Source organism: Sinocyclocheilus grahami, unplaced genomic scaffold, assembly GCF_001515645.1.
Source record: "Sinocyclocheilus grahami isolate Dianchi unplaced genomic scaffold, SAMN03320097.WGS_v1.1 scaffold25.1, whole genome shotgun sequence".
NCBI lineage: Eukaryota > Metazoa > Chordata > Actinopteri > Cypriniformes > Cyprinidae > Sinocyclocheilus > Sinocyclocheilus grahami.
The window spans coordinates 3200074-3227116 of NW_015505204.1; the positions used below are offsets into that span (position 1 = coordinate 3200074).

Sequence of the window (27043 nt, forward strand, 5' to 3'; positions counted from 1 at the left end):
AATGGAAACACGTTACATTACTTCCAAAGACAGAAAGTGCTATGCAAAGTGTTATTGATCGGAATGAGCCAGAGAGAAGAATATGCACTTCAAAGCAAGTTGTTAACACTTTGAATTGCTTTGAGAAGTTGTTACTGAAGTGACTCCTACAACTGTATTACTCACAATGCATTATATATGAGCATTATAATGCATTAAACTGGATTAAAAAATGAACTCAAAATTAAAATATTGATCAAAATCTGCAGCGTGCCATATTGTGGTGTACAGTATTAACGCAGCATGGCCCTAAACTTACCCTAGTCTCAAAAGGAAAGAAAAATATATAATATTGCCCTTTAAGAGTATTTATTATTATTATAATAATAATATTTATGTCATCATCATTTCTGGATCTATTGCACATTAAAGTACCACTCACTTCCAACTAAAAATCATATTTATTATAAACAAATGACAAGTAATATTGTGTTCATATTTTGCTGCCATTATTCCCAAAGTAAATTACCTGTCAGTTATATATATATATATATATATATATATATATATATATAACATATTGTTGACTAAATGCCAAAAAGAGTCACAGTGTGTACTGTGTTTAAATGATGCAGACTGCCGAAATGTCATCTGTATTCATACGACACATTCACTGATGAGATGCGCAGTGGCCCCAAACATATTTGGACACTTGAGCTACACTTAAAAATGTATGAATGTTTTTGCGTTAGATAACAGATCATCAAAAAATTGACATTTTTTGACAAACGGCACTTTTCTCAGAATTTATGTTGTGCTGTCTTTCTTTAAAACAAGTGATGTTTTGGTTTGATTTTTGTTTATATAATGCATTGACAATAATACAATTTTAAGTGTGGCGTAAATGTCCAAATGTTTTTTTTTTCATTTGCTTATTGTAGGAACACTGTATCACTGTAATTTGCTGATATTGAGGTTTCATCATTGTAATGCACTTGTTTTGATTACTATGATTAAATGGATGAGGTACATATTTCACAGAAAATTTTCACTTTTGGCTCAACCACATTATTCATTACATCATGCTCATGCTGTTCAGGAGTTTTTGTTTTTCAGATCGGATCATGTAGAACAGACTGTCCATACAATTTCTTGGACGTGATCAAATGAGGTATGTGTTGAGGCGATGGGTGTCATTTTTTGACGTTGCATTGGTTACTACAGTAATGCAGGATTCAACACATTCGACATTGTTTCAAGTGAAGTGACTTTTTTCTATAACAAGTGGATGCAAGCTGGCAGTATGAAGAGAACTGTCACACTGGAAATCTATCCTCTGTTATGAACATCAGAGTCTAGCAGTGTAGAGATAGTGCGTATATACATATATACATATGACATATATACGTATGTACTGTATATATACTTAGTGAATAAAATACTATGCGCACAAAGGAATGGTTTCCTCAAAAATTAAAATTAATTCACCCTCAGGCCATCCAAGATGTAGAGGAGTTTGTTTCTTCATAAGAACAGATTTGGAGAAATTTTGCATTGCATCACTTACTCGCCAATGGGTCCTCTGCAGTGAATGGGTGCCGTCAGAATGAGCGTTCAAACAACTGATAAAAACAACACAGTAATTCACAAGTAATCCAAATGACTCCAGTACATCAATTAATGTCTTGTGAAGTCAATAGCTGCATGTTTGTATAAGAAACAAATCCAACATTAAGGCGTTTTCATTTTAAACCGTTGCTTCTGGCCAAAATACAAGTCCATAATCCATAATAACACTTCAAGTGTAATAATGCTTCCTCCTCCTGCTCTCACATCAAAATCCACCAACATATTTTTAGCTGTTTTTGCTTGTAAACAGTGTTTGAGCTGTTCAGATTTCTCTTCTGATTCAGACAAAATGACTTTTTCACTGGAGAAAGCTATTTTATGGAAACAGGACTCTGTATTTTAGCCAGAAGCAATGTATTGATGGATTTGTGTCTTATAAACACTCAGTTTTCTGCTTCGAAAGATGTTAATTGATGGACTGGAGTTGTGTGGATTGTTTGTGAATTATTGTGATGTTTTTATCAGCAGTTTGAACTCTCATTCTGACGGCACCCATTCACTGCAGAGGATCCATTGGTGAGCAAGTGATGAAATGCTACATTTCTCAAAATCTGTTCTGAAGAAGAACTCATCTACAACTTGGATGGCCTGAGAGCGAGTACATTTTCAGCAAATTTTCATTTTAGGGTGAACTATTCCTTTACCTAGTTCAAGACCATTTCATTTGAATGGCAATGAATTCAATTCAGTGGCCATTTCAGTCATGACGTGTTCGGATAGATGTGTAAAAAAATGCATCATAAGGAAAAAGTGATTGAATGAAGAAAGATACATTTTATTGTTCAAAAAAATGGCTGGTCTTAACTCACACATCACAAGGGCATTGTGGTTTAAATCTCCATGTCAAATGGGACAATGCTTATTAAGCATACTCAGTTTTTAGAAACATGTAACTATTACTTATAGTTGCATCATTGTCTCAGATACTATAATGGAAGTAGATGACATGGCACAACACTATGTAAAGGAGAGGCACGTCTCTTGTTGAAGCCAGTTTAACATTTAATAATGTTTAAGGTCATGTTTGCACAAAGAATTCAAATGAAAACGATATACAGTAAGCATCATTTAAGAAGTGCCTTGCCGTTCTAGAGGTGCATGAAAATTGTTTACATTAATATCTTAAACTTGTAAGCAGACAAAAACAGATTCTGATCATAAAGCATTCTTAAATTTGTGTTTCTTCAAATGGTATGAGCTGTATGTTCCTTTAAATGCAACAGTATGTTACACTTTTGCTCAAATGCTTCTCATTCTCAGACTGACAGATCTCCGAACAACACCATATGGCACTGCAGTATTTATGGCCAGTAAAAGAGTTTCTTTCATTTATTCCATCAAGAGTCTCTCTGCCTCCCCCAAATCTCTCTCCATTTCCTCCACGTCCAAAGTGAACAATGCCCTCTCCTGCTGAAGCTTTCCATGCGCTTCCGTCAGGTCCCTCATGATGTTCTGCACTTCCTGCAAGCATTCACAGAGGAGCAAACAGAGGCTGACAAAATCCTCACTGAACCCGTTTTAGGTCATGCCATATTCCAGTAGTTTTGGAGAGGCACACTCAATAACATTTAGAAGGGTTAGAACATTTCAAATTAATATTTTATCAGCTGTGGACCTGGCATTAGGATTAATTATACAGCCTCTAGCCCAGCAGAGCAGAATGTGTGTAATTTCATCCTCATATAAATCAGTCTTAGTGAAACATTTGTATTAAATGTCTGGTCAGTGCCGCAGGACATTCAAATCAGGATAAATAACCCAGTATTTTTGAATATAAAAAAAAAACAACAACACTGATACTCACCAGTAAATTTGCTGCATGCTCTTGTGCCGTCTCACCAAACAGTTTCAGCTCAGTCAGGAGATTATGAGAAACCGTCTACCATTAGAAGAAACAAAATAGACAGAAAATGAATAATTAATTGAGAGTCAATTTCCCATAGCCTGGGTTTAACATTAGCCCTGCACTAAACAACATTGGAACAGGATGGATTCTTCATGTAAAACATGCTATAGACCAGAATTAGGCTTCGTTTGTGTTTCAGAATACATCTTCTTCTACATAGTAACACAATAGTGATCAGACCATAAAAGCAAATAAGTTGGTGTGACAGCACTACAGACGAATGCACAATATGGCTGATTATATAATCAATCCCTATTATATGTCCCTGCAGTGACCATGGGTCCATTTATTAGCGTCTCATGTTTCCAAGAATCAAAGATATGAATTTACATTTTTTCCTTGACTTGTCTAGTTACCAAGGTTATACAGGCTTTTCGCATTCAATCTCCAAAAAATATATACAGGTATATGCGTGTTTAAAGCAGGGCTGTCCAAACTCGGTCCTGGAGGGCCTGTGTCCTGCAGAGTTTAGCTCCAACCCTAATTAAATGCACCTGAACCAGCTAATCAAGCTCTTACTAGGCATAGGCTGTGTCCGAAATGGCCCCCTATACCCTCATTCACTATTCCCTACATTAGGTCACTAATTCAGTTCACTAGAAGGAGTGAATGAAAACGAGTAATGAATTTGGACACTGAGTGCACCGGAAGGAATGCCGCTTTCGCATAGTTTGTGCTTGCTGTTTATTAATCATTTGAAACTAGCAACACTAGCAGCTCCAGTTGTAAGATTAAAGGATTTATCTTGAACTCTGTCACGGAAATTATGTATAAACCCTAATCAAACAATTTCATAATCAATTTACAATGAATTTATAGCCGTGTCGTACATTATGCTGTACGCCATGGATGAGCGCTTTGTAAAAATGAACGGACTGATTATTCAGCTGCAAGCGAGATGCAGGAATTCATTCGGCACGTAACTCTCACGGTGCATTATGGGTATTCTCTAGCCGTTGAGCGTGCACCAGTTGTACACTCGTTTTTGCAGTGCATTGTGGGATTGAATGAGTGCACTCGAGAACGTCCACTATGGTTTCGGACACTACTAAAAATGGCTGTTCCCTCAAATAGTGCCCTATTTAAGGGTATAGGGGGTGATTTCAGGCACAGCCATAGAAAATTCCCGGCAGGTGTGTTGAGGCAAGTTGGAGCTAAACTCTGCAGAACACCGGCCCTCCAGGACCGAGTTTGGACAGCCCTGGTGTAAAGGCATATAAAATGTATTTAAATTAAAAAAGTCATTTATATTAAATAAACAAACAAAATGAATACATCATATGAAAGTACACGAATACAGAAAAAACGAATTGTTACCATAACTTCTTTCCTTTGTTCTTCTTTCTGTTGAGCTGTCTGGCCCAACTTTTCCCCTGAAACTGAATTTGAGGTGGTTTAGACTACTACAACAACTTCTTCATGTGTCAATCCAACGGAGTTAAAAAAAAATTAGAACCTGGGTCAAGGCTTTCTGCAACAAGGAGGACATGACAGTCTCGCAGCTGTTTTTGAATTTCTTGATTTTCTCCTTGGAGGTCTGTGCACCGCAGCTCCAGGTCAGTCACAGTTCCCTTAAGAAACATACATCTATTTGACTCTACTGACTACAACCGTTCTAAAATATCACTGTGCACCATAAAACAATTACTGTATTTGAGTAAATCACTAGAATGATCAATTAGTGTAATAACCTTCATTTCCTCAAGCTGTCTCTGCAGGTCTTCATTTGTTGAAGTCAGGACTCTATTCTGCTCCCTTATGTCATTCTGTTGCCCATATCTTGTAGATGGCCTGAGAAAATCGAAGTAGTAGTAGTATGCATTTACATTTTCAAACAGACTAGACCAGGGGTCACCAAACTTGGGTCCTGGAGGGCCGGTGTCCTGCAGAGTTTAGCTCCAACTTGCCTCAACATACATGCCTGGAAGTTTCAAGTAACTTTATACTAGGGATGCACCGATATGAACATTTTGGCCGATACCGATAACCGATTATTCTTTATTTTTGAAAGCCGATAACCGATATGTTGGCCGATAAATCTATATCCAAATTGTTATATACTTTTTGAGAGCCTGATTACAAAAAAGGTCTCATCATTAAAAGCCACATCCCAAACACTTCAACATAAGCAGCCTAGTTTGAACCCTAGTAAGCCCTCGATTAGCTGGTTCAGGTGTGTTTGATTAGGGCTGGAGGAGCTAAACTCTGCAGGACAGGAGTCTGGTGAGTGGTGACCCCTGGACTAAGCTGCAGTATTATACGAGCATAACTACATTTTCATTTCACTACATTACATATTCGATCATTTCACACATACGTTGGTACTTACACTTTCAGAGATCTGTACTGGTTCTTCCTAAAAAAAACATATATATTTAAAAAAAAAAAAGGTGTTTACAGTAAAGAGAATATTTGCAGAACTTTTAACAAAGATACCCACTTATTTTCTGTGTCGTTCTTGACATGTGCAGCTCTGGATGCCACACTGGGCTGTGCAGGAATCGCTGTGTCTTTCATCTGAACTCTCTTCATGTCTGAATGCAGCTTTCTGCAGAAACAAATCACATTTACGGCGATAATATTTTTTATGTTCTTTTGCTGTACTGAGCGTATTTAAACTGAACAGAACTCCGTTAATGTTTTGATAAGGTTTTGCTTTGCTGTAATGTAAATGTCAGAACTATTGTATTTGTAATTATATGGCCTCACCTCTTAACCCTTGTGCGTCTTCGGTCACTTCTTGCAATTTTACATTTTGAATTTTTTTTTAAATCACAGCTTCATGGGAATGATATGAAACTTGGGGACTTGTATGGCACTTGGAATGTGAACACAGAAAACAAATGAGGGCATGATTCAAACAGGCTAAGTGGGCGTAAAAAAATAGTCACACTTATGGTTTTGACTGACCATAGGAAATGAATGGGAAATGGGGGGGGGATACAGAACATTTTTGTGTGTACAATCAACAAGTCCCCCACAATGCAGAAAAAAACTGCACAGCAATGAATGGGTGAAACTCAAGCATCAAGAGTACAAAATGTGACTGTAAAATAAAATCAATAATTCAACTACAATGCCGTAAAAAAGTGGACAGCATGGAAGGGGTTACACTCTAAAACAGGGGTGTCAAATTCAATTTCTGGAGGGCCGGGGCCCTGCAGAGTTTAGATTCAACCCTAATTAAACACACCTGATCCAACTAATCAAGTCCTTCAGCCTTATTTGAAGACGACATGGTATATGTGTTGCAGCAGGGTTGGAACAAAACTCTGCAGGGCTCCGGCCCTCCAGGAACTGAGTTTGACACCCCTGCTCTAAAACATCAAGAGTGTAAAACGGATACATCCACTCTCACACACACACGCACATATTCAGAATTATACACACTCAAATGAATCGGTCTGGCTATAACTATATAGCCAAAATGAGCCAGAAGACTGAAATAAGAGGTTAAAATCAGATCAGACCCAGAAGGATTAAGCTCTGATAAAGCATTCCTGTTAATGTTTGTTACGTTTTTATAGCATTTTAATATTTTGTATAACAAAATGCTTTCTGTGTTCAGGTTTGAATGTAGTCATAATAATGCAAAAACCTATATTTCAGATCAACATGTTGATGTAAAACAAAAATATATATTAAACCTTCACAAAAAGTCTTTGAGAATGCGTTGATATACATTTAAATACACAACCTAATAAAAGTAAACAATTATTTATAAAAACAACTAGGGAATTCACAAGCCTCTTGTGTTGCCTTTCTTGTGTCACAAGTTCTATACAGGCAACTAGTTGATACACCATGAAATTACATGTTTTTCTTTCTTTGCTCTCACCAGGAGGTGCTATTCTGCCTTCAAAAATTGGATTTTAAAGGCCTAGTCTCTATTTTAATCTGAAATACTGCATTAATCGAAAAATTATTTTATAAAATTAGGGGGGGGGGAATTGTACTCTCTTTTCAATGGGAAAAATGTATCATAATTATTGCATAAAAATTAATTTGTACCATAAAATTCTCTCAAAATACAAAGGAAAAAAGAAAAAATATTATTGAACAAAAATGAACTGAATTTACTGAAGAAGAAAAAAGTTAGATTTCAGGTGTCCGGTCACTTTTGACCGTGAAGACCATGAGTGTAACAAGAGTTAAACAAATCTAATATTTTGCCGTCTAATATTACTCGTTTAGGCTTTAGTAGCCTGGAAATAAGCTCAGCTCGCTTGTCATCATCTTTTTGTATATTACAAGTCACTGACTGTTGCAAGTTGTGAAAGTAAACTCTTAATGGGTCTTTCTTTTATAATGACTGTTAAAATGCATCTGTGTAAATAAGCATACATAAGACGATATTTTGAAGTTGATCATTTAGTTACTGACATGCATTGACAATGCAAAAAAACCGCTTCTGTTTGGGCTTGTAAAATAGATTTCAATATTCTTAATTTGCATTAGATAAAAACATTTGATAAATAAATACATGTAATGTAATAAATGTCCATGTTTTATAAGTAAATGTTTTTCTTTCCAGGTAAATTCCACAATATGTTATCAAAAACAACTTGTATAACTAATCTTTTTTTTTCAGCAATGAGGCAGTGAAATCCTCAAAAAGGAGACTGTCTTCGGTATGTATTCATTATGTCACTGAAGAGGTTGAAAACATTTTTTTGAAGATTTATCCTTTCCTATATATATATATATATATATATATATATATGATCCTTCAGTATCTTTGCATACTAGTTTAGGTTGAATATATTTCTGTTTTTTTTTTAGTAATGGAAGAATGTACACACAAATGATAGCTCGATAGGTATCCCACTTTACCTATATTCACTCTGTTACAGCCTGCGAGAAATGTTGTTGAGCCTTTTCCTCTTAATTTTCTTAAATTTCTAAATGTCTCAGGACATAATATAGTGCCCCTTGATTGTCCCCTGACAGATTTTAAAAGCTGCTCGGACACCTATGAAAATACATGGAGCTGAGCAAGAAGAACAAAAGGTGATTAAGTGTTTTGAATATAATTTTGTTGTTGTTGTTTCTTTAAAAAAGAAACAACAAAAAAAGTTTCTTTTTTTGTGTATATTTATGCAGGAAGAAATTGTCAAGCCTGTTGAGAAGAAGAGAAATTCACGAAGAGTGAGTTTTGCCACTACAAATAATGTTCGAGTCTTTACAAAGTAAGTGCAAGGATGACGACGCACTGATTGGAAGATACAATACATAAATTACATGTGTAGATAATTCACATAAAATTTATGATTTTTAAAATTTCACAGTGATGCAAAGAGTGAGTCTCCTGTTCTGGCATCCATTCAAAACACACAAGTTGGTAAGCAGTTTATTTGTTTTTAACATGTTACCTGAGTTAATTTGTGGTTCATGGTTAACGATTATGTGTACCAGTTCTCTCAAATGAAAAGCATTAAAGTCCCCCTGTAGTGAAAATCAAGTTTTTTTATGTTGTTTATTTGTCTATGTCGTGTTTTTAATATGCTTTTAGACAAACCATGTGCCAATCCATTAATCAACACGATTGCTGAGTATTTTTTTCTTTAAAACTGTAGTTTCCCAATGGCAGTCCCAGAAATGCAGTTTGAAACAGACCCCGGTTTGCTACGTCACAATCCAATAACCAATCACGTCAAGGGATCGATTCCTATCACTAGCATGCAAAATATGCCAATACCAGCACAAAACCAAAAATAAATTAGAGCAAAAAACCCATGAAGCTGTGGTTTAATGTGAATTTAGAACCGCTAACTTGCATTTTAACCCATGGCAACAGTGTGAAAGTAGCCCGGAGTCAGACCCACCTCTCCCGCATTGGGAGAGCACTTCACACGCGTATGCTCGCAGGCGCAAATTGGAATTACAAACGGCTGCATTCAGTCAACAGCATTTTAGGACACAACATCGTCAAGTAAGTAACTTTAAAGGAGACATTATGCCCCTTTTTACAATATGTAATATAAGTCTCTGCTGCCCCAGAATGTGTCTGAAGTTTCAGCTCAAAATACTCCACAGATCATTTATTATATCATTTTGAAAAAGGCTATTTTGAGTCGAAAAAGAAACACGCTGTTTTTCGGGCCTGTTTCTTTAAATGCAAATGAGCTGCTGCTCCCTGCCCCCTTTTCCAGAATAGAGCTGCGCAATTACAGCTTGTACATGCTAAAAACGTCTGTTTTGGTTCTGATTATCATGTTTATCGTGCTGAAATCATGCGTTTTAAACCATATGAGTTTAAACTTCTGATATACGGTTTTCTGAGAGCACACATCCAAAGCACACGGACAGAAAGCGGCTGTCACAGCATGCGAGTACTAAACTAAGTTCTCATTCACACGTAAGTTTACTTTAAAAACACACGAGTTACAAAAACTGTCGGTTATGTCTGTGAAGGTAAACAGCTGGGAAATAAATTGCATGTTTATTTTAGATCTGTGTGGCAGCAACAATATACAGTAAATAAATCAATAAATCCACTGCTCTCTTGTCTCCTCTGAGGCTGGGACTCTTAAATATATTATTTATAATATTTATAAATATATTATCATATTTTCATGATATGTCTCCTTTAACGAATGTTACAGTATTCACTGTAGTTGTCTGCTAGTAAAAACATAGTTTTATCAGTCATTATCCGTGTATGCCATTGTTTTGCGTTTACTAGAGTTCAGTGGATCAGGAGGCGCTGACTGGTGTGACTGAGTGGAGGCGGGGCTAATTTGCATATTCATAGATCCGCATATAGTAAATGAGGCAAGGGTGTAGAGTTACATTCAAGCTATTTTAAGGCATGAGAAAATTATTTTCACAAGAAATTTTTGATTATCAAAGATAAGTTTTAAGGGATAAAATATTTTACTACAGGGGGACTTTAAATATTTCAGTTGCATGCTGTTAATTTACTTCATTGTGTTTTTTTTAATTCAGGAGGAGATAGACCAAATGAAAAGTAAGTAATGGCTTTTTCATTTGTTTTCCAACTTGTTCAAGTTGGACATGTTCAGCTGCTTTTCTATGATGTGATCCACATCATATATGTAAAGCTGCAACTTTCTTTTTCTCTAATGACAGGATTCTGCATTTTGTGGATGAGGAAAATTACCGAATCAAAGGTAATCTTTTCATGGAAAAGATGTCAAATTTTGCTGACCAATTGAGCCATTGTTCTCCAATCTTGTTCACAGTGCAAGTGGTTTTATTCAAAATGGGAGTGTGTTGACATAATTTGAATAAGTGATGCTCACTGTACCACAATCTACTGATTTCATGCATGTATTTACATGCTTCCTGCAAATTATTTTCATAGTCAGACAGTGAACCAATAAACCTTTCCATTTCTTTCAGGCCTGGATACTTTGTTGAACACTCCTCTTTATCTGTCCCAGCATAAGGTAAGTACTCATCTAAGACCAGAAAGTCAAAAAGATTATGAATTTCAGGCTTCTGCAATTTGACATCCTTGATTAAAAAAGTATATGTATGCTGCCACAGAGATTTAATTTGGAGTGTGTGAATGTACAATGCCTAATTGTCAATAACTACTTCTGCGTTTTTGTATTTATTTGTCATTGATACACACATTGTTTTGACATATACTGATTATTTTGACCTTTCTCTCTCAATTTGTAGGAGAATTTCTTCTCCGAACCAGTCTTGCAAGATGACTGTGTGGATAGAACAATGCTGCTCGGAGAGGATACTGGATACATGGATATTACTCAGAGTCACACAATCACAATTGATAAGGATTATGAAATTGAAGAAGAGACAAACCCAGTTTTTAGCATCAACATGGCTCAGACGATCCGTGGTGATCTGAATGTTGCAAGTCAGAAGGCTTTGCCACATGAAGCAGAAGCAGAGAGGAAAAATGCTGCCAATGACTCGGACTTCAGTGCTTTTCTCGCCAGTATGAGCTTACCCACTGTAAATACCATTAAGCCCCACTATTCAGAAAATCAGCTTGGTAATATCTTCAGTTCAGCTAATACAAGCACATCGGATATTGATAAGGAGAATCACTTGCTATCTTTTTTAGTGAAGCAACATCCGGGTGCCAAGGGTAACCCACAACAACCTCGGGGACTTCAACAAAGGCGTTCTCGTGTTGGAATTGTTGAAGACAATGATATAGAGGCAACCAAGAGTCACACTGTTGTAACTGAAAACAAAGATAATGCTCAGGGTAACCCACAACAACCTCAGGGACTTCAACGAAGGCGTTCTTGTGTTGGAATTATTGAAGACGATGATATAGAGGTAACCAAGAGTCACACTGTTGTAACTGAAAACACAGATAATGCTCAGCCTTTTACACCCTCTATTTCTGTAAATCAAAGAGGTGTTGCATTCATGACAGCTGCCTTTTCGAACATCCAAGATGACATGGAGCTCACTTTGAGCCAGACTGCAATCAATGTTAAAATTACAGGAAATATCAGTTGCAATATCCAGGCTGCTCTGGAGCACAATAAATCCCATCATTTCTCTGAGGATGACGATGCAATGGAGATGACGAGGGCATTTGATGTATCTGTTCGCGAAAAAGACCGCACAATGAGTATGAAGGAGCAAGCTCAGCCTTCAGTTCCCTCAGTAAGAAGGATGTCCTCCTTTAATATGATTAGAAATGGAGAGACAACAGATCAAAATAAAACTGGTTATTTACAGAGCAATCTCTCAATAGCCCAGACTAATTCTGATGATATGGAAATGACGGGAACATTTGATGTATCTGTTAGAGAAAAAGACCACACAACAAGTATGAAGGAGCCAGCTCACCCTCCAATTACCAAAGTAAGCAAGATGTCCACTTTTGATTCTTTTGGAAATGGAGAAATAGTGGATCGAAACAAATCTAGCAACAACTTTATAGCTCCAACTGCTAATCCTGACGATATGGAGATGACACAGTGTCAGACTATTGTTCTCAAGGACAAACAATCAAGTGGAAACAAGCCATTCAGCAACACAAGAAAGAGTTTGCCTCTTGTACCTTTATCCAGATCTGTTCGAGAAGATGAGCATACAGGCAATATGAAGGAGGAAGCTCTGCGTCCAGTTCTCAGAGTAAGCAAGATGCCCTGCTTTGATTTAGTTGGAAATGGATTGATTATAAATCAAAACAAATCAGGCCACCTCCCAATAGCCCAAACTGCAAATTCTGATGAGATGGAGATGACACAGTGTCAAACTATTTTCCTTGAGGCCAAGCTGGTCAATGGAGACAAACCTTTAAACACCTCAAAGATCAATTGGCCTCATACATCAGTATCTAGACCTGAAGGCAGTAATGGTATGGACATGACTCAAGCATTCACAGGGCGTATAATGCTAAATTCTTTTCCAGCCTCCAAGAAGAAAAGAGGCGAAAGCATTCTGATGCCTGCCACAACTACATCAGCTCAACATATTGATAGTGACTGTATAGACTTGACATGCCAACCAAGTGCTTTTGATAGGATTTCTACCCCAAGTCCTGATGAAATGGAATTGACCAGATGCACCACTATTAACATTGACTCAAACCATACCTGGTTAGGGAGTGCTGTGGATATCACAGGTACAAGAAGAGCACCAATCTCTAGTAATCAAACAATCGCTGTGGTTGAACCAATGGAGATGACTGAGGTACCAATGGCACCAGTCAGTGAACAAAAGTATAAAGCTTTTATGACTCAAAGAAAGTCAGGAGCAAGAACGATGCCCTTGATGTGTGATCCTGAAAATACTGAAGCTGATAACCGTCAGACTGATTTCTCCAACCCTGATGACATGGACATGACACAATGTCTGACTGTTGTGCTTGAGGGTGAAAACTGCAAGAGAGCCAAACCATTCAGTAAATCCAGGAAGAGTTTGAACCTTGTATCTACATCCTCCAGTCCTGATGTTGACAGTATGGAGATAACCCAGGCACTCTCCGGCAATATCGTGTTAAAGAGCTTTGTATCCAATGAGGAAAGTAAGCATGAGAGAAATCTGTTGCCGGTAGCGCAAAGTTGTCAAACACGGGATGAGTCTGACTGCATGGAAATGACAAGTCAAGCCAGTGCATCAAATCTAGCTAGTCCCTGTGTTGATGATGAAATGGAACTAACAGGATGCAACACGATAGCAATTGACTCAAAAAACACATTGGCAGCAAGTGCTACAGAGATCAAATTGCATGACGGTGCACTTTGGGCATCAACGTCTGTTTCTAGATGCACCGTGTCAAGTGAAGAACAAAATGAAGTGAGTGAATCTGCCAAGTGTGCTATTAACCATGTCTTCCCCTCAAAACACGTTTTTGATCTTGATGGGAAAAACATTAAATGCAACAACACAGAGACAATATCTTATGGCCCAGCTGACATGCAAGTGGACAAAATTTGTGAAATGGCACATCCAAGCAATGTGATGACGACTGATGAAGACAGTGATATGCAGGTTACAAAGGTGCTTACAATGCCCATTGAAACAGAGCAAAGTGTTTCTTTTAATGAGAAAGAAGAAGCACCGATAAAGACTTTCTGTGGCTCTAGAAATGAAGAAGAGGGTCAAGCACTTTGGCCTAACAAGGATCAAAGTACAAGCTCAGTTCAACTTGAAGGTTCCTCCTCAAATGAGTCTGTAGTTGATTCCTTCATTATGGAAGAGCTGCAACATGCAAAAGCAAGACGGAGAAGTCTAGCTGACTTTCAAATGGAGCTCCGCAACATGTCAAGGAGTATCCAGGAAGAGCAAAAATTGAAAAAAGGAAGCACAACTGCGCCTCTGCCTTCTTGTTCCCTCCCTGAGAATTCCCTTAAAGAGCCGTGTGAAATGGAAATTTCCAATGAGCCAACTTCAAATGTCACGCCTAAAGTCAAGCAAATAAATAATTCTGTTCAAAATGAGAGGACCACACCTTTTAGTCTTAAAAAGAAGGCGTTCTCATCAAGGTTATCATTGTGTGGTATCGTACCAAAACTACCAAAACGAGCTACAACTGTAACTCCTAACAAAACTGTGACCATAAGTACTAATGATTTACAGTGTCTTCAACTAGAGAAACATTTTGAGGTTGCTGAACAAAATAGCAACTGCAAAACAGTCAATATTAATGATGAAAAGTTCCCTGAAATGAGCAGCGAAGAAGACTTATCAGGGAGTCTTGAAAATTGGCTAATTAACAAGCAAGATGAACTGGATGGTTCTTTGGTTGTATCTAAATATGAAGAGCCTTTGGAGAATGATGTCTTTGAGTCAGACACAAGCACGAGTCCTTGTTTTAAAAGGCAGCATCCGGAGGAAGACCCTATTACAGCAGAACGAACCAAGAAAGTCTGCATTTCTGACATGGTAGGCACAAAATTTACTTTAATACTTTGTTTGCTTGGTATTTCCTGCTACACGCTTAGAGGATGTTCTGTAATAAAGTGTTAAGCGTGAGCTCCATTGTTGTGCATTATTATGCTAATGCCTAAGATTTTGTCTCCTCAGGGGCCTGACTGTCATGAAGCTGCCGTACAGTGGGAAGGTAATTTTACAAGGCATGCTGCTCAGAATCCCAGGGCAAAGACAATTGAAGATACAGGAGTGTCTGAATCCAGTGAGTTACTTGTGTCAGTTCTCAGACACCGTAAAATGCACTTTGCAAAACTATTAAGAAGGTTTCGAAGTGGTGTATTTATAAAAGAAAATGTGATCTGCTTTTCAGCTCTCAAATACTCACAGTTTGACTCTTATATGGATGGGATGCTGGATCACGTATTTGATTTCAGCAAGGTAGCATTATTTACACACACTCCCATTATCCCCCATATTTAAAATGATTTTTTTGTGCACTGCCTATCACTGTTGCTCATACTTAAGGGATTTGAACAACCATAAATGTTGCACTTTGCCCTGTAACTCGTCCCATATTGTAATTGCAACAGACATGAATAATACTTTTAAATGTGTGAATTGTTTAGGGAAAGTGTGCTTTGACACCCTAAAATGTTTTGCATGGGAAAGCACTACTTATGACAATAAAAAAATATAGTTGTTTATCTCATTCTTTTGTTGCCAGAAACTTGAGGACGGAAGCATCACCGTGAATGAGTTCCTAAGCCACTTTGGTATCAACTTTGTTATCCACAGATCTAGACCAAGTGCTCTCCCTGACAGTGTAAGTGGTCTGGCTTTCTCTTGTTCTCTTTGTGAATATATGTGATGGTAGTAGCACATCTTTCCTTTTTCAGTGTGGAGCTGGAGAGACACGCACCATGGAGGATTTGCTCAAAGAGAAATACATATACTACCCCAAGCAGAGAGTATATGAGCACGACTGTAAGAATCTCACAGAGATAGTAGAGAGGTATATACCAGGCTGGATTTGATAATGCTGACACTAAAAACACTACCTACCACAGCATGTGTGTGTGTGTGTGTGTGTGTTTAACTGACAAATTATATATTTATATATAAAAAATAGGGCTGCACGATAAATCACGTGTGATTGTCATGCGCATCTCGTCAGTAAAGCTGGCATTTGATCCACAGAGCTGTAGTTCACTGACAAGCTATGCAGTATTGCGTTCATAATCGAAGCTTGTCAGTGAACTACGGCTCTGTATGGAGAATGGAGATTTACTACTAATCACAGAACTGGCTTTACTGACGAGATGCGCATGACATGCGATTTATCGTGCAGCCCTAATAAAAAAATTACATTATATTTTTTTGAACTAATTTCTTCATAGACTTAAAGAACAGATGCCTGAACAAGAGAAATCCCTGGGATGCATTAATGGAGCCGTTCAGCAAGAGTTATGTACTCTCTCTGAAGAGCAAGTATGTCATTTTCATAGCCAATCCTGGGTCATCTTATGTTAAATCATTAAAATCACAGCTTATATTGTTCATCTTTGAGATTAAATCTTCATGTATGTTTGTTTTTCTCAGTTAAAAAGCTTTGGCTTCAAGTTGAAAGAGCAAAGAGTTTACTTTGGAAAGAGAAGCAAAGCACTTTCTCATGAAATGAAAAGAGACTTGTACTCAGAGCTCATCAAAACAACACAGGTAAGAGCATTTTTGATTATTTTATTACGTGGATTTTGTTAAATAATTTCTCAAAAAGCCAAATATTCTTCGTTTCTCTTCTAAACGTCCTGATTTGAAAAAAAAATACTAATATTACTAGTATTTAGTTTTATTTTGCCTCATCACAAAAACATAAGACATGTCACATGTCTGATACATAGACCCTAGGAAATTGGTTTGAGCTCACTTTTATTTCCTTTGTGTGCACTTACTTTTAAAACAGGAAATAAGTAAGGCAAAATGAAGGACACAACCTTTTTAAATGATAAAAAATTAATTTAAAATAATAGCCCTTATTCTTCAGTTACATCACAGCCATGAACTTGATTTACTGCTGCTAGAATTTAATTGGTTGTAATGAGTAAGTGCAAGATCATCAGTCATCAGTATTTTCAGTCTGTTTTCCCAGAAGAAAAGGTTATCATTTTGGGTAGTGTTTATCTGTTAAATGTTGTTTTTGCAAATAACTTTTAATTTTGTTAAAGTACAATAGTGCTAACCGACTTGACTAAAAGTCTTAACCGCTGTGCACCTGTGTTTCCCCCAATACATTTAGGATGCAAAACAGAGTCTGATATCTAAAATTAAAGAGACAGATGAAATGATTGAAAACTTGGATGGATGCATTAATGATTTAGAAACTGGTATGGATTTCCTTCTTGGCTCTGTTTCATGTTTGAATGTGTAGAGCATAAAGTACTACATAATCATATACTAATACCTGCAGATAAATAACTAACTGCTTCTTCTGTACTAGAACTTGCATCTGTAGAGGCCATGATTATGGGAGATCATCTTGATGCTCCTCAAACCAGACCAGCCTTAAAAGCCAAGGAAGAGGGTAAGTGTGCTTCTATATTATTGAGTTTTATGAATCTAGTAAGGAAGATGTAATGATTTGTCTGTTTTTCTTCTCTCTACTGATAGATTTGCATAAGCTTAAATCAGCTGTCACGGAAAAGGAGAGGTACTGTATATTTTTCTATCAGCACCATAGGAAATGATTAAGAAATATATATTTTTTTTTTTTGTTGCTAAAATTCACTAAATTCTGAACTTTTTAGGGAAATTGGTGAGTTGGAGATTCAGCTGAGGTCTTTGGAGAGCCAACAGGAGAAGTTGCAAGGGGAATCCAGTAGCCTTAAGAATCATCTTGCAACCTTGAACAGGTATTTGTTTTTCCTTCAATTTAAAACCGATTGTAGCAACAATTTGGCACCCTGTCTACACTGCAAGCGCAGCACACGAGTGACAATAACTATTGTAGAACTCCCCTATTATAATCAGTTAAGCTGTTAAAGAGCAGCAAACAATGCAACATCACTCACTCGCTGTGAGGTCAGCATTGTTGATTATTATTAATTGCTTTTATTTTCGCTAAATACTAGATTTTGCGTTCAGTATGTTTAATATTATTGTTATTATTTGACTGCTGTGCCTAGACTATATATATATATATATATATATATACATATGTATATATATGTAAGGAAGATGTAATGGTTTGTCTGTTTTTCTTCTCTCTACTGATAGATTTGCATAAGCTTAAATCAGCTGTCACGGAAAAGGAGAGGTACTGTATATTTTTCTATCAGCACCATAGGAAATGATTAAGAAATCTTTTTTCTTTTTTTTTTTGTTGCTAAAATTCACTAAATTCTGAACTTTTTAGGGAAATTGGTGAGTTGGAGATTCAGCTGAGGTCTTTGGAGAGCCAACAGGAGAAGTTGCAAGGGGAATCCAGTAGCCTTAAGAATCATCTTGCAACCTTGAACAGGTATTTGTTTTTCCTTCAATTTAAAACCGATTGTAGCAACACTTTGGCACCCTGTCTACACTGCAAGCGCAGCACACGAGTGACAATAACTATTGTAGAACTCCCCTATTATAATCAGTTAAGCTGTTAAAGAGCAGCAAACAATGCAACATCACTCACTCGCTGTGAGGTCAGCATTGTTGATTATAATCAATTGCTATTATTAATTGCTTTTATTTTCGCTAAATACTAGATTTTGCGTTCAGTATGTTTAATATTATTGTTATTATTTGACTGCTGTGCCTAGACTATATATATATATATATACATATGTATATATATATATATATATATATATATATATATATATATATATATATATGTATTGATATATATATATATATATATATATATATATATATATATACATATGTATTGTGCTGAAGGTGTGATGATTTGTCTTTCAGTTTGAACGAGTGGTGTCTTGATGCGACAGATGAAAAGGGGGCTTTGTTTACCTTCCTTCACAAAACTGTGCATCTGCAGTTGAACCTGCAAAAACCTGCTGGCGAGTTGATTATCGCTTTATAATTACTCCTAATGGTTTTTCATCATTGTCACATAGTAGCATAAAATACTCTCTTGTCTTTCAGGAAAGGACTGGTTGACTGAGGATGTGGAGCGAAATATAGATGTAAGCTTCCAGTTGCACCTGGATGGTAAGTGAACAATAAATGAAATTACTTTTTTTTTTTTATTATGTTTCCATTTTATTTATCTTATGTTTAAATATTTAAAATCCACTTGTATGGATCTCCCCTGACAATTTTTTTTAAAGTGGAAAAATCTGAGTGTCATGCAAGCATGGTCCACAAGTTACTTGCACTATACTATCATTCTCAAACTCAATGGACACAGAGGTACCCAACAACCCAAAATATACCAGAGGTAAACACTAACACTACAAAGTACAAGCATTCAGTCTTTAATATTTTGAGACATTGTTTTGCTACAAAGGTGTGCACTGTTAAGAAGATCTAGTCTGAATAATATATGACAAGAAGAAGTCTAAATGCTGTCGGATAATTTCTCAACAGCTGCTTCATGACATTAGTTTGGTGGTGGGTCGTCTCAGGCTCTTGGGTGAGGAGATTCACCGGCTGAAGAAGTGGGGAGGATTGAAGCTCCGCATCTTGAAGATCACCTGTACAGACACACGGTAGGTTATGCCTTTTACTAGCTTTTATTCATGCACTTTTCCTTGGCACGTTGAGGCATGTTGCTTATGTGGATGACACAGATTCAAGTTTTTACATTGTCTTAACCTCTAAATCTCTAAAAGACCAAAAACAACAGAAGCATGTGTCAACTTGAAGTTTCTGATGCAGATTTGCTTTTAGAAAAGTTTAAAGCTATAATGACAGATTAATGAATCTGTAAGCATCTGTTTTTGTTTTTCCTCTTTCAGAGTTCATGTCATCTTCTCAAGTCTGAAAGCATTGGAAAAGTTTGAGTTTAGTCTGATGGTCACTCCAGACTATCCCTGTGGGCCACTTCACATACAGGATTTCAAAAAACACTTTGGAAATACAAGGTTTGAAAGCAATTAACATTTTTAGATCACAACAAGTTGAAATGTTATTATCTGGCATTGTGAGTGGAGATAACATCACCTCCATTAGACAGGATTGTTATTAGAAAGAAATATTATGAAGTCTCTAGGCAGCGTTTAGTGAAACACAACAGCTTTTCACATCTAACCGTTCAAAGAAAAGTACAAAATATTAAAGTAATATTAATTGTAACTCAAGTCTGTTGGACAGAAATATTGTTTATGACTAGAGTACTTTATAGCACAGTTTTCTATATACCACAATCTAATTTTCACTTGTATACTGTAGATGAAATGCAGTTCACATTGGTGCTGAGAGGGGCAAAATTTAGAATAAATCAAAAGCAGTTCTCTCAAGATCATTCATCAACATGTGGTATATGGTACACTGAAATGGAAATGTTACCAACATCTACAGTGATGTTCATCTGATAAAAGTATTCACACTACGTTTATTTTGTGTTGATATTGTGTCTGTTTAATGCTTGCTGTATTCTGTAGGTTGAGTCAAATTGAGGACATCATATCATCAGTCAAACCAGCCAAAAACTATCTGACAAAAGTCCTCAAGAAGATTCATGATGACCTCTTGTGTTAGGATCTCAGGCCTTGTTGTTTAATCTGTTATTTTCTGTCTTTTGTTTGTATATATTGATTTTTGTATAATCAAATACATAATAAAAAATGTAGCCAAAAACCACATCAACTTTGCTGGTATTCTTTACTTTTCATGGCCTGTTACGACTTGACCTTTGCCTCATGAATCCAACTAATGGAATATGATGTAGCGGAGCCTCAGATGCTACTGCTGATGATAATTACATATGAAGAATGCAGGTAATCTTGGTTATTGGAGTGAATGATGGGAGTGATGCTCTTATGTCCCTATTTGTACTCTGCTTTGTGTGGGTGTTTATTATGGTTTGAGTTCAGAAATATATAGAAATTTGCAAATAGTGGCAATCAGTGTTGAGAAAGTTCCTCCATTTAAAATGACTGATTTAATGTCAGATTAAAAATCAGACAACCAATGGAAAAAACCAAGTCCTCACCCTGAAAATCATTCTCTTAACGTAATTAAGCCAGAAACTAACCTTTTTACAAGAATTAAATCACTGTAACGTTATTCGCAACATCGGTGGCAACAAACGGCAACTCTTTATTGTGTCATCTTTCAAAAGTCTAGTTTGGCCTCAAGCCCAACCAGCAATCTCCTACATAGACGTGAACAGAAGAATGATTTGTATTGCGTAGAGCTAATAATTTGTTACTGTCAGCTAGCTGTCGGGTAATCGAGATTTAATACCGTGACACCACAGGAGAAGATTTTAGGAATGCTCCTGACCTTTGACAAGACTTGTACTGCATGGAGATAAATGGATGGGCTCTGTTCATCTCAGAGATAATTTTGTGCAACATAGAATGCGCAAAAACTGACAGTGAAGGAATGTTCCTGTACACATGAATTATTGCAGTGCAGCCTGATAACAAAAAAAACATAAAAGTGCAACGACTTCAAACTAACAGTTAACCCAAAAAATTTACTCACCTTCAGGTCATCGAAAATGTAGATGAGTTTGAATCTTCATAGGAACAGATTTGGAAAAGAAAAAAAAAATAATATATATATATATCACTTGCTCACCAATAGATCCTCTGCAGTAAATTGTTCAGTTAATGTCTTGTGAAGTCAAAAGCTGAGTGTTTTTAAGAAACAATCCATCATTACAGCTTTTTAACTTTAAACTGTTTTTAGCTAAAACGAGAGTCCATAATCCATAACAATGTTTTCTCCAGTGAAAGAAAAAATGAAACATTAAGATGAAATTGAAGTGCAGACTTCAAGCTTTAATTCAAGGTGTTGAACAAAAATATAACAACATGCTTAGGAATTACAACCATTTTCATACATGGTCCTCCCATTTTCAGGGGCTCAAGTGTAGTTGGACGGATAAATATAATTATAAAATGTTTATTTTTTTTTTATATTTTGTTGAGAATCCTTTGCAGGCAATGACTGCCTTAAGTCAGGAACTCATGGACGTCACCAAAGACTGGGTTTCCTCCTTTGTGATGCTTTTCCAGGTCTTTACTGCAGCTGACTTCAATTGTTAAACTGTTTTTAGCTACAATGTGAGTCCATAATCTATAACACTGCTTCCTCCAGTAAAAGAAAGATACTCTAAGCATATTTCTCTCCTAATTCAAGCAATGTTATAGATCAGGGGTGCCCAAACTCGGTCCTGGAGGGCCGGTGTCCTGAAGAGTTTAGCTCCAACCCCAATTAGACACACCTGAACCAGGTAATCAAGCTCTTACTAGTCATACTAGAAACTTGCAGGCAGGTGTGTTGAGGCAAGTTGGAGCTAAACTCTGCAGGACACCGGCCCTCCAGGACCGAGTTTGGCAGCCCTGTTATAGATAGTGGACTCGTATTTCAGCTGGAATCAATGGTTTGACGATAAAATGCCTTAATGAGTAACCATTTTTATACACAGTCCCCTCATTTTTAGGGGCTCAAATGTAATTGGACAAATAAATATAATCAGAAATATATGAAACAGCTTTTGAGTCAATTGTCCAATTACTTATGGTCCCTTGAAAACGGGGGGGGAGGTACATATTAAAGAGCTGTAATTCCTTAACCCTTCCTCCAATTTTGATGAGAATACCCTTAAATTAAAGCTCAGAGTGTACAACTGTAACTTGAATTTGTTTTGGTCAACAGCTAAAATAAAAAATTGTGCCTGTGTCCAAATATATATTGACTAACTGTGTATATATAAACAGCTTTTCACAGTTGTCTGGGTTACCTGTGGATTATTGTGATGTTTTGAGCTGTTTGAACTCTCATTCTGACGGCACCCATTCACTGCAGAGGACCCATTGGTGAGCAAGTGATGTAATGCTAAATTTCTCCAAATCTGTTCTGGTAAAGAAACATACTCATCTTGGATGACCTGATGGGTGAGCTCATTTAAAATTTTGGGTGAGCTATATTTGTGAGAGTATATTATACATGTGCAATGTTATTACCATTATGACTTGACCATGTTTGCAGAATCCTCCTTCTGAAGCAAGATTTTTCAGCATTGAAAACCAACATACAGACTTTGACTGGCAGTTGTTCCACATCATTTGCTTGGGTACAAGTGAGAATGATGGATCGCTGACTCCTTGTGAAGGTAACTTTATATAATACCCGGTCTATTTTTATCTTCACTATTTGATGCAACCAAGGTTAAGCCAGAGTAGAACATTAAAATCATATAGAACAGAAACGAGTCTATGAAACAAAGAAATAGTCCATTCACATATCAGGTTGAGGCTCTAAAGCAGTGGGTATGTGTAAAAACTGAAAATACAAGCCGTGCTTCAGTGATCTTTAATTACTCAGTTCTTGCCATTTGTCCCAGAGCATTAGTGTGATTTTATAGCAGAAACTATCAGCTCTCTGATCATGATGCTGTCTGGACACAGTCCAGGAAATGGAGAATGAAGAGGAATCTAGTTGGCTATGGTTGACAGGGACGGTGCTTATTACAACGTCACAGCTGACATCATTCTGTGATTTACATCATAAAAGAATGTCCTCTGCAATTACAGAGGTGTTAATAAAAGCACTTGACCTAACGGCACAGTAGACTGTATTTAAAAGCCTGTATTTAGATGAAAAGCTATTAGCAAACAGTTTTGCTATTGTAATGTTACATATTTCTGAGTGAATGGACTACTTTTATGGTGCTTTGGGTCTTTTTAGAAAGACTGCTAAACTTTGATTCACCTCTAAATGCATCTAATATTACATTTTTTTTTTTTTATTATTATTTTATATTATTTTTTTGCTTTTAGACTGTTCGCAAACACAGCAATGAATTCTAAAAGCAGAGTATTAGGTATTTTATATGCATGCACTCTACTTGTTTGGCAGTTTTTAAGCCCAAATACTGATATTGTGATTTCGATGCAATGCCTGCAGGCTGGGTTTATTGAAAGATGTGCTGTTGCAGGTATACGGCTTATTAATCCAATTTTTTATATTTTAGTTTTTCTCTTCTCATCAGTTTAATTGGGTTACTTAAAAAATCCTGTGGATGTCAAAACATGTTTACCGACTTAGAACTATATTGCTCTTATGTTAATGAATCTGTGTTTGCTGCTTTCGTGAGCAGGCAACAGATTGTTTTTGTTTATTTCATTTATTCGTTCTCTGAAAAGACCTTCAAAAGACAAACAATCCCAAAGACATAAGAGCCGGACAGGCTTTTTTTGAATTTCCATTAACTGAATCACAAAGTACACTGCTATAAAGCCTTATTCCTCCTTGATCAAATATTTTACTGATATCATGCCAGTGAATTATATTTACTTGTTTACACTCCCCATGCCATTACAATAATCAAGCAGAATTGAATTTTATTTACATTTCTCAAATGCTCTTGCCATCTCACTAGATGAAACCCAGAGTGTTTTTTTTTAGCTGAGACAGATCCCATATGGATGCACATATTGATCAGTCTACTACACCTTGTATATTGAAAAATGCCTCCCGAAGTGTTTCTATGAAGCATTAAAGCTTGATGCAGGCACTTGGTCTTATTATGCATAATTGTATTTGTGTATGTTATTTCGAAGGAAAAGGGTTGTCTTAATGTTTTGTGAAAATGTAATTAATTGCTCAGCAAAAAATCCATCACCTTGGCCACATGAGCAGGAAAAATTATGTAAACTAAAGGTTTGTTGTCAGCTTGTTGTTTTGTACATGTAGTTTGTTTATACAGTGGGTACGGAAAGTATTCAGACCCCCTTAAATTTTTCACTCTTTGTTATATTGCAGCCATTTGCTAAAATCATTTAAGTTAATTTTTTTTCCTCATTAATGTACACACAGCACCCCATATTGACAGAAAAACACAGAATTGTTGACATTTATGCAGATTTATTAAAAAAGAAAAACTGAAATAACACATGGTCCTAAGTATTCAGACCCTTTGCTCAGTATTTAGTAGAAACACCCTTTTGATCTAATACAGCCAGGAGTCTTTTTGGGAAAGATGCAACAAGTTCTTCACACCTGGATTTGGGGATCCTCTGCCATTCCCCCTTGCACAGTAACTTTGCTTTGGTAAGCCTTTTTCTGCAAGCTCTGAAAACGAATGCGAGTTTACACCCACGGCGCCATTATTGTGTTTTCATAAGCGACAACGGTGTATTAGTTCTAATGCCATGGCGAAAGTTTGAGCAAAACATGCTAACTGTTATGTCTTTGGCTGCACAGACGAGCACAGAACACTATTTAGAGTCCCAGCCTCAGAGGAGACAAGAGAGCAGTGGATTTTTAAATATGATTACAATTTAAAATAACTGTTTTCTATTTAAAGGTGACATATCATGAAAATCTGACTTTTTCACGTTTTAAGTGCTATAATCAGGTCCCCGGTGCATCTACCAACCAAGGAAACGTGAAAAAGATCAACACAGTAACTTTGCTTTGGTAAGCCTTTTTCTGCAAGCTCTGAAAACGAATGCGAGTTTACACCCACGGCGCCATTATTGTGTTTTCATAAGCGACAACGGTGTATTAGTTCTAATGCCATGGCGAAAGTTTGAGCAAAACATGCTAACTGTTATGTCTTTGGCTGCACAGACGAGCACAGAACACTATTTAGAGTCCCAGCCTCAGAGGAGACAAGAGAGCAGTGGATTTAAAGATTTATTTAATGTATATTGTTGCTGCCACACAGATCTAAAATAAACATGCAATTTATTTCCCAGCTGTTTACCTTCACAGACATAACCGACAGTTTTTGTAACTCGTGTGTGTTTTTAACGTAAACTTGTGTGTGAATGAGAACTTAGTTTAGTACTCTCATGCTGTGACAGCCGCTTTCTGTCCGTGTGCTTCAGATGTGTGCTCTCAGAAAACCTTATGTTAGAAGTTTAAACTCATATGGTATAAAACGCATGATTTCAGCACGATAAACATGATAATCAGAACCAAAACAGATGTTTTTAGCAGGTACAAGCTGTAATGGCGCAGCTCTATTCTGGAAAAGGGGGCAGGGAGCAGCAGCTCATTTGCATTTAAAGAAACAGGCCCGAAAAAACAGCGTGTTTCTGCTTCCACTCAAAATAGGCATTTTCAAAATTATATAATAAATCATCTGTGGAGTATTTTGAGCTGACATTTCACAGACACATTCTGGGGACACCAGAGACTTATATTACATATTGTAAAAAGGGGCATAATATGTCTCCTTTAAAAAAAAGTAATATGTAATTTATTAATTTGATGGAATTACATTGCTCCAGTCTTCAGTGTCACATGATTCTTCAGTAGTTATTCTGCTAATTTGATGTTCAAGAAACATTTCATGATACACCATTTGGGTATTTTTATATATTTTTTTATATATATATAATATTTTTATCCAGCAAGGATGCATTAAATTTAGCAAAAGTAACAGTAAAGACTTTCTATTCATCAAAGATGAGAAAGAATCCTGAAAAATATGTATCACTTTTTTTTTATTATAATAATGAAGCCATTATTACAGTAATAATTGAGCAACAAATCAGCATATTATAATGATTTCTGAAGGTTCATGTGACACTGAAGACATGAAGAAACACATTATAAGTTTAAGGTTTTGGAAGGTGGAGTAACATAGGGGTTAAAAGTCTGGAGCGGTAACTAAAGATACAGAGATTCAACCCCACAGGGAGCAATCTATGAGCTATAACCATTGAGCCTTTGGGCAAGACACTTAACCCCAGATTGCTCCGGAGGGACTGTCGCTATAATAAATGTACTGTAAGTCACGCTTGATAAAATTGTGAACTTGAGTTTTTCTCCAAGACCATTTATTGGTAATTTGTTGTCAAATGGCATGGTGACCAATCCTTTGTTGTTAGAAAAAACAGTTTTTGTGTGTGAGAGCGAAATGAAGCAGGCCTTCATAACGACTCTATTTTAAGGCGAGTAGAATTTGCCACCTGTCTCTGCTTCTCTGGATGCCTTGACAGCTCGTCTCCCCCTATCATAACTGTCCACAGACAGTCTCGTCCCTGTGTTATTCACAAAAATTCA

At 36.7% G+C, this 27043-nt stretch overlaps 2 protein-coding genes across 3 annotated transcripts; one reads left to right on the plus strand and one right to left on the minus strand.

Moving 5' to 3' along the window:
- Window positions 1-2405: 2405 nt before the first annotated feature.
- LOC107564216 (small kinetochore-associated protein-like) lies at window positions 2406-8758 on the minus strand. 2 transcript variants are annotated; one of them, XM_016249237.1, is made up of 8 exons: window positions 8747-8758; window positions 5955-6062; window positions 5844-5870; window positions 5206-5305; window positions 4971-5085; window positions 4832-4893; window positions 3413-3487; window positions 2406-3069 (listed from the first exon to the last, which is right to left on the minus strand). In XM_016249237.1, exons 2-8 carry the CDS (start codon window positions 6044-6046, stop codon window positions 2938-2940), a joined length of 603 nt encoding a protein of 200 aa, XP_016104723.1. In that variant the 5' UTR covers window positions 6047-6062; window positions 8747-8758; the 3' UTR covers window positions 2406-2937. The 2 variants fall into 2 exon arrangements, with proteins under 2 accessions (XP_016104723.1, XP_016104714.1); XM_016249228.1 differs by lacking the exon at window positions 8747-8758 and adding an exon at window positions 6224-6308.
- LOC107565070 (protein CASC5-like) lies at window positions 7130-20908 on the plus strand. Its single transcript, XM_016250259.1, has 25 exons — window positions 7130-7137; window positions 8106-8145; window positions 8465-8524; window positions 8618-8703; window positions 8803-8855; window positions 10463-10484; window positions 10607-10647; window positions 10880-10926; window positions 11165-14860; window positions 15002-15110; window positions 15219-15286; window positions 15573-15671; window positions 15745-15860; window positions 16246-16336; window positions 16448-16564; window positions 17142-17229; window positions 17343-17426; window positions 17513-17552; window positions 17650-17754; window positions 18809-18909; window positions 18995-19060; window positions 19180-19289; window positions 19439-19560; window positions 19810-19935; window positions 20455-20908. The coding sequence occupies exons 1-25, from the start codon at window positions 7130-7132 to the stop codon at window positions 20549-20551; spliced, it is 5592 nt and encodes a 1863-aa protein (XP_016105745.1). The 3' UTR covers window positions 20552-20908.
- The last annotated feature ends 6135 nt before the right edge of the window (window positions 20909-27043 follow it).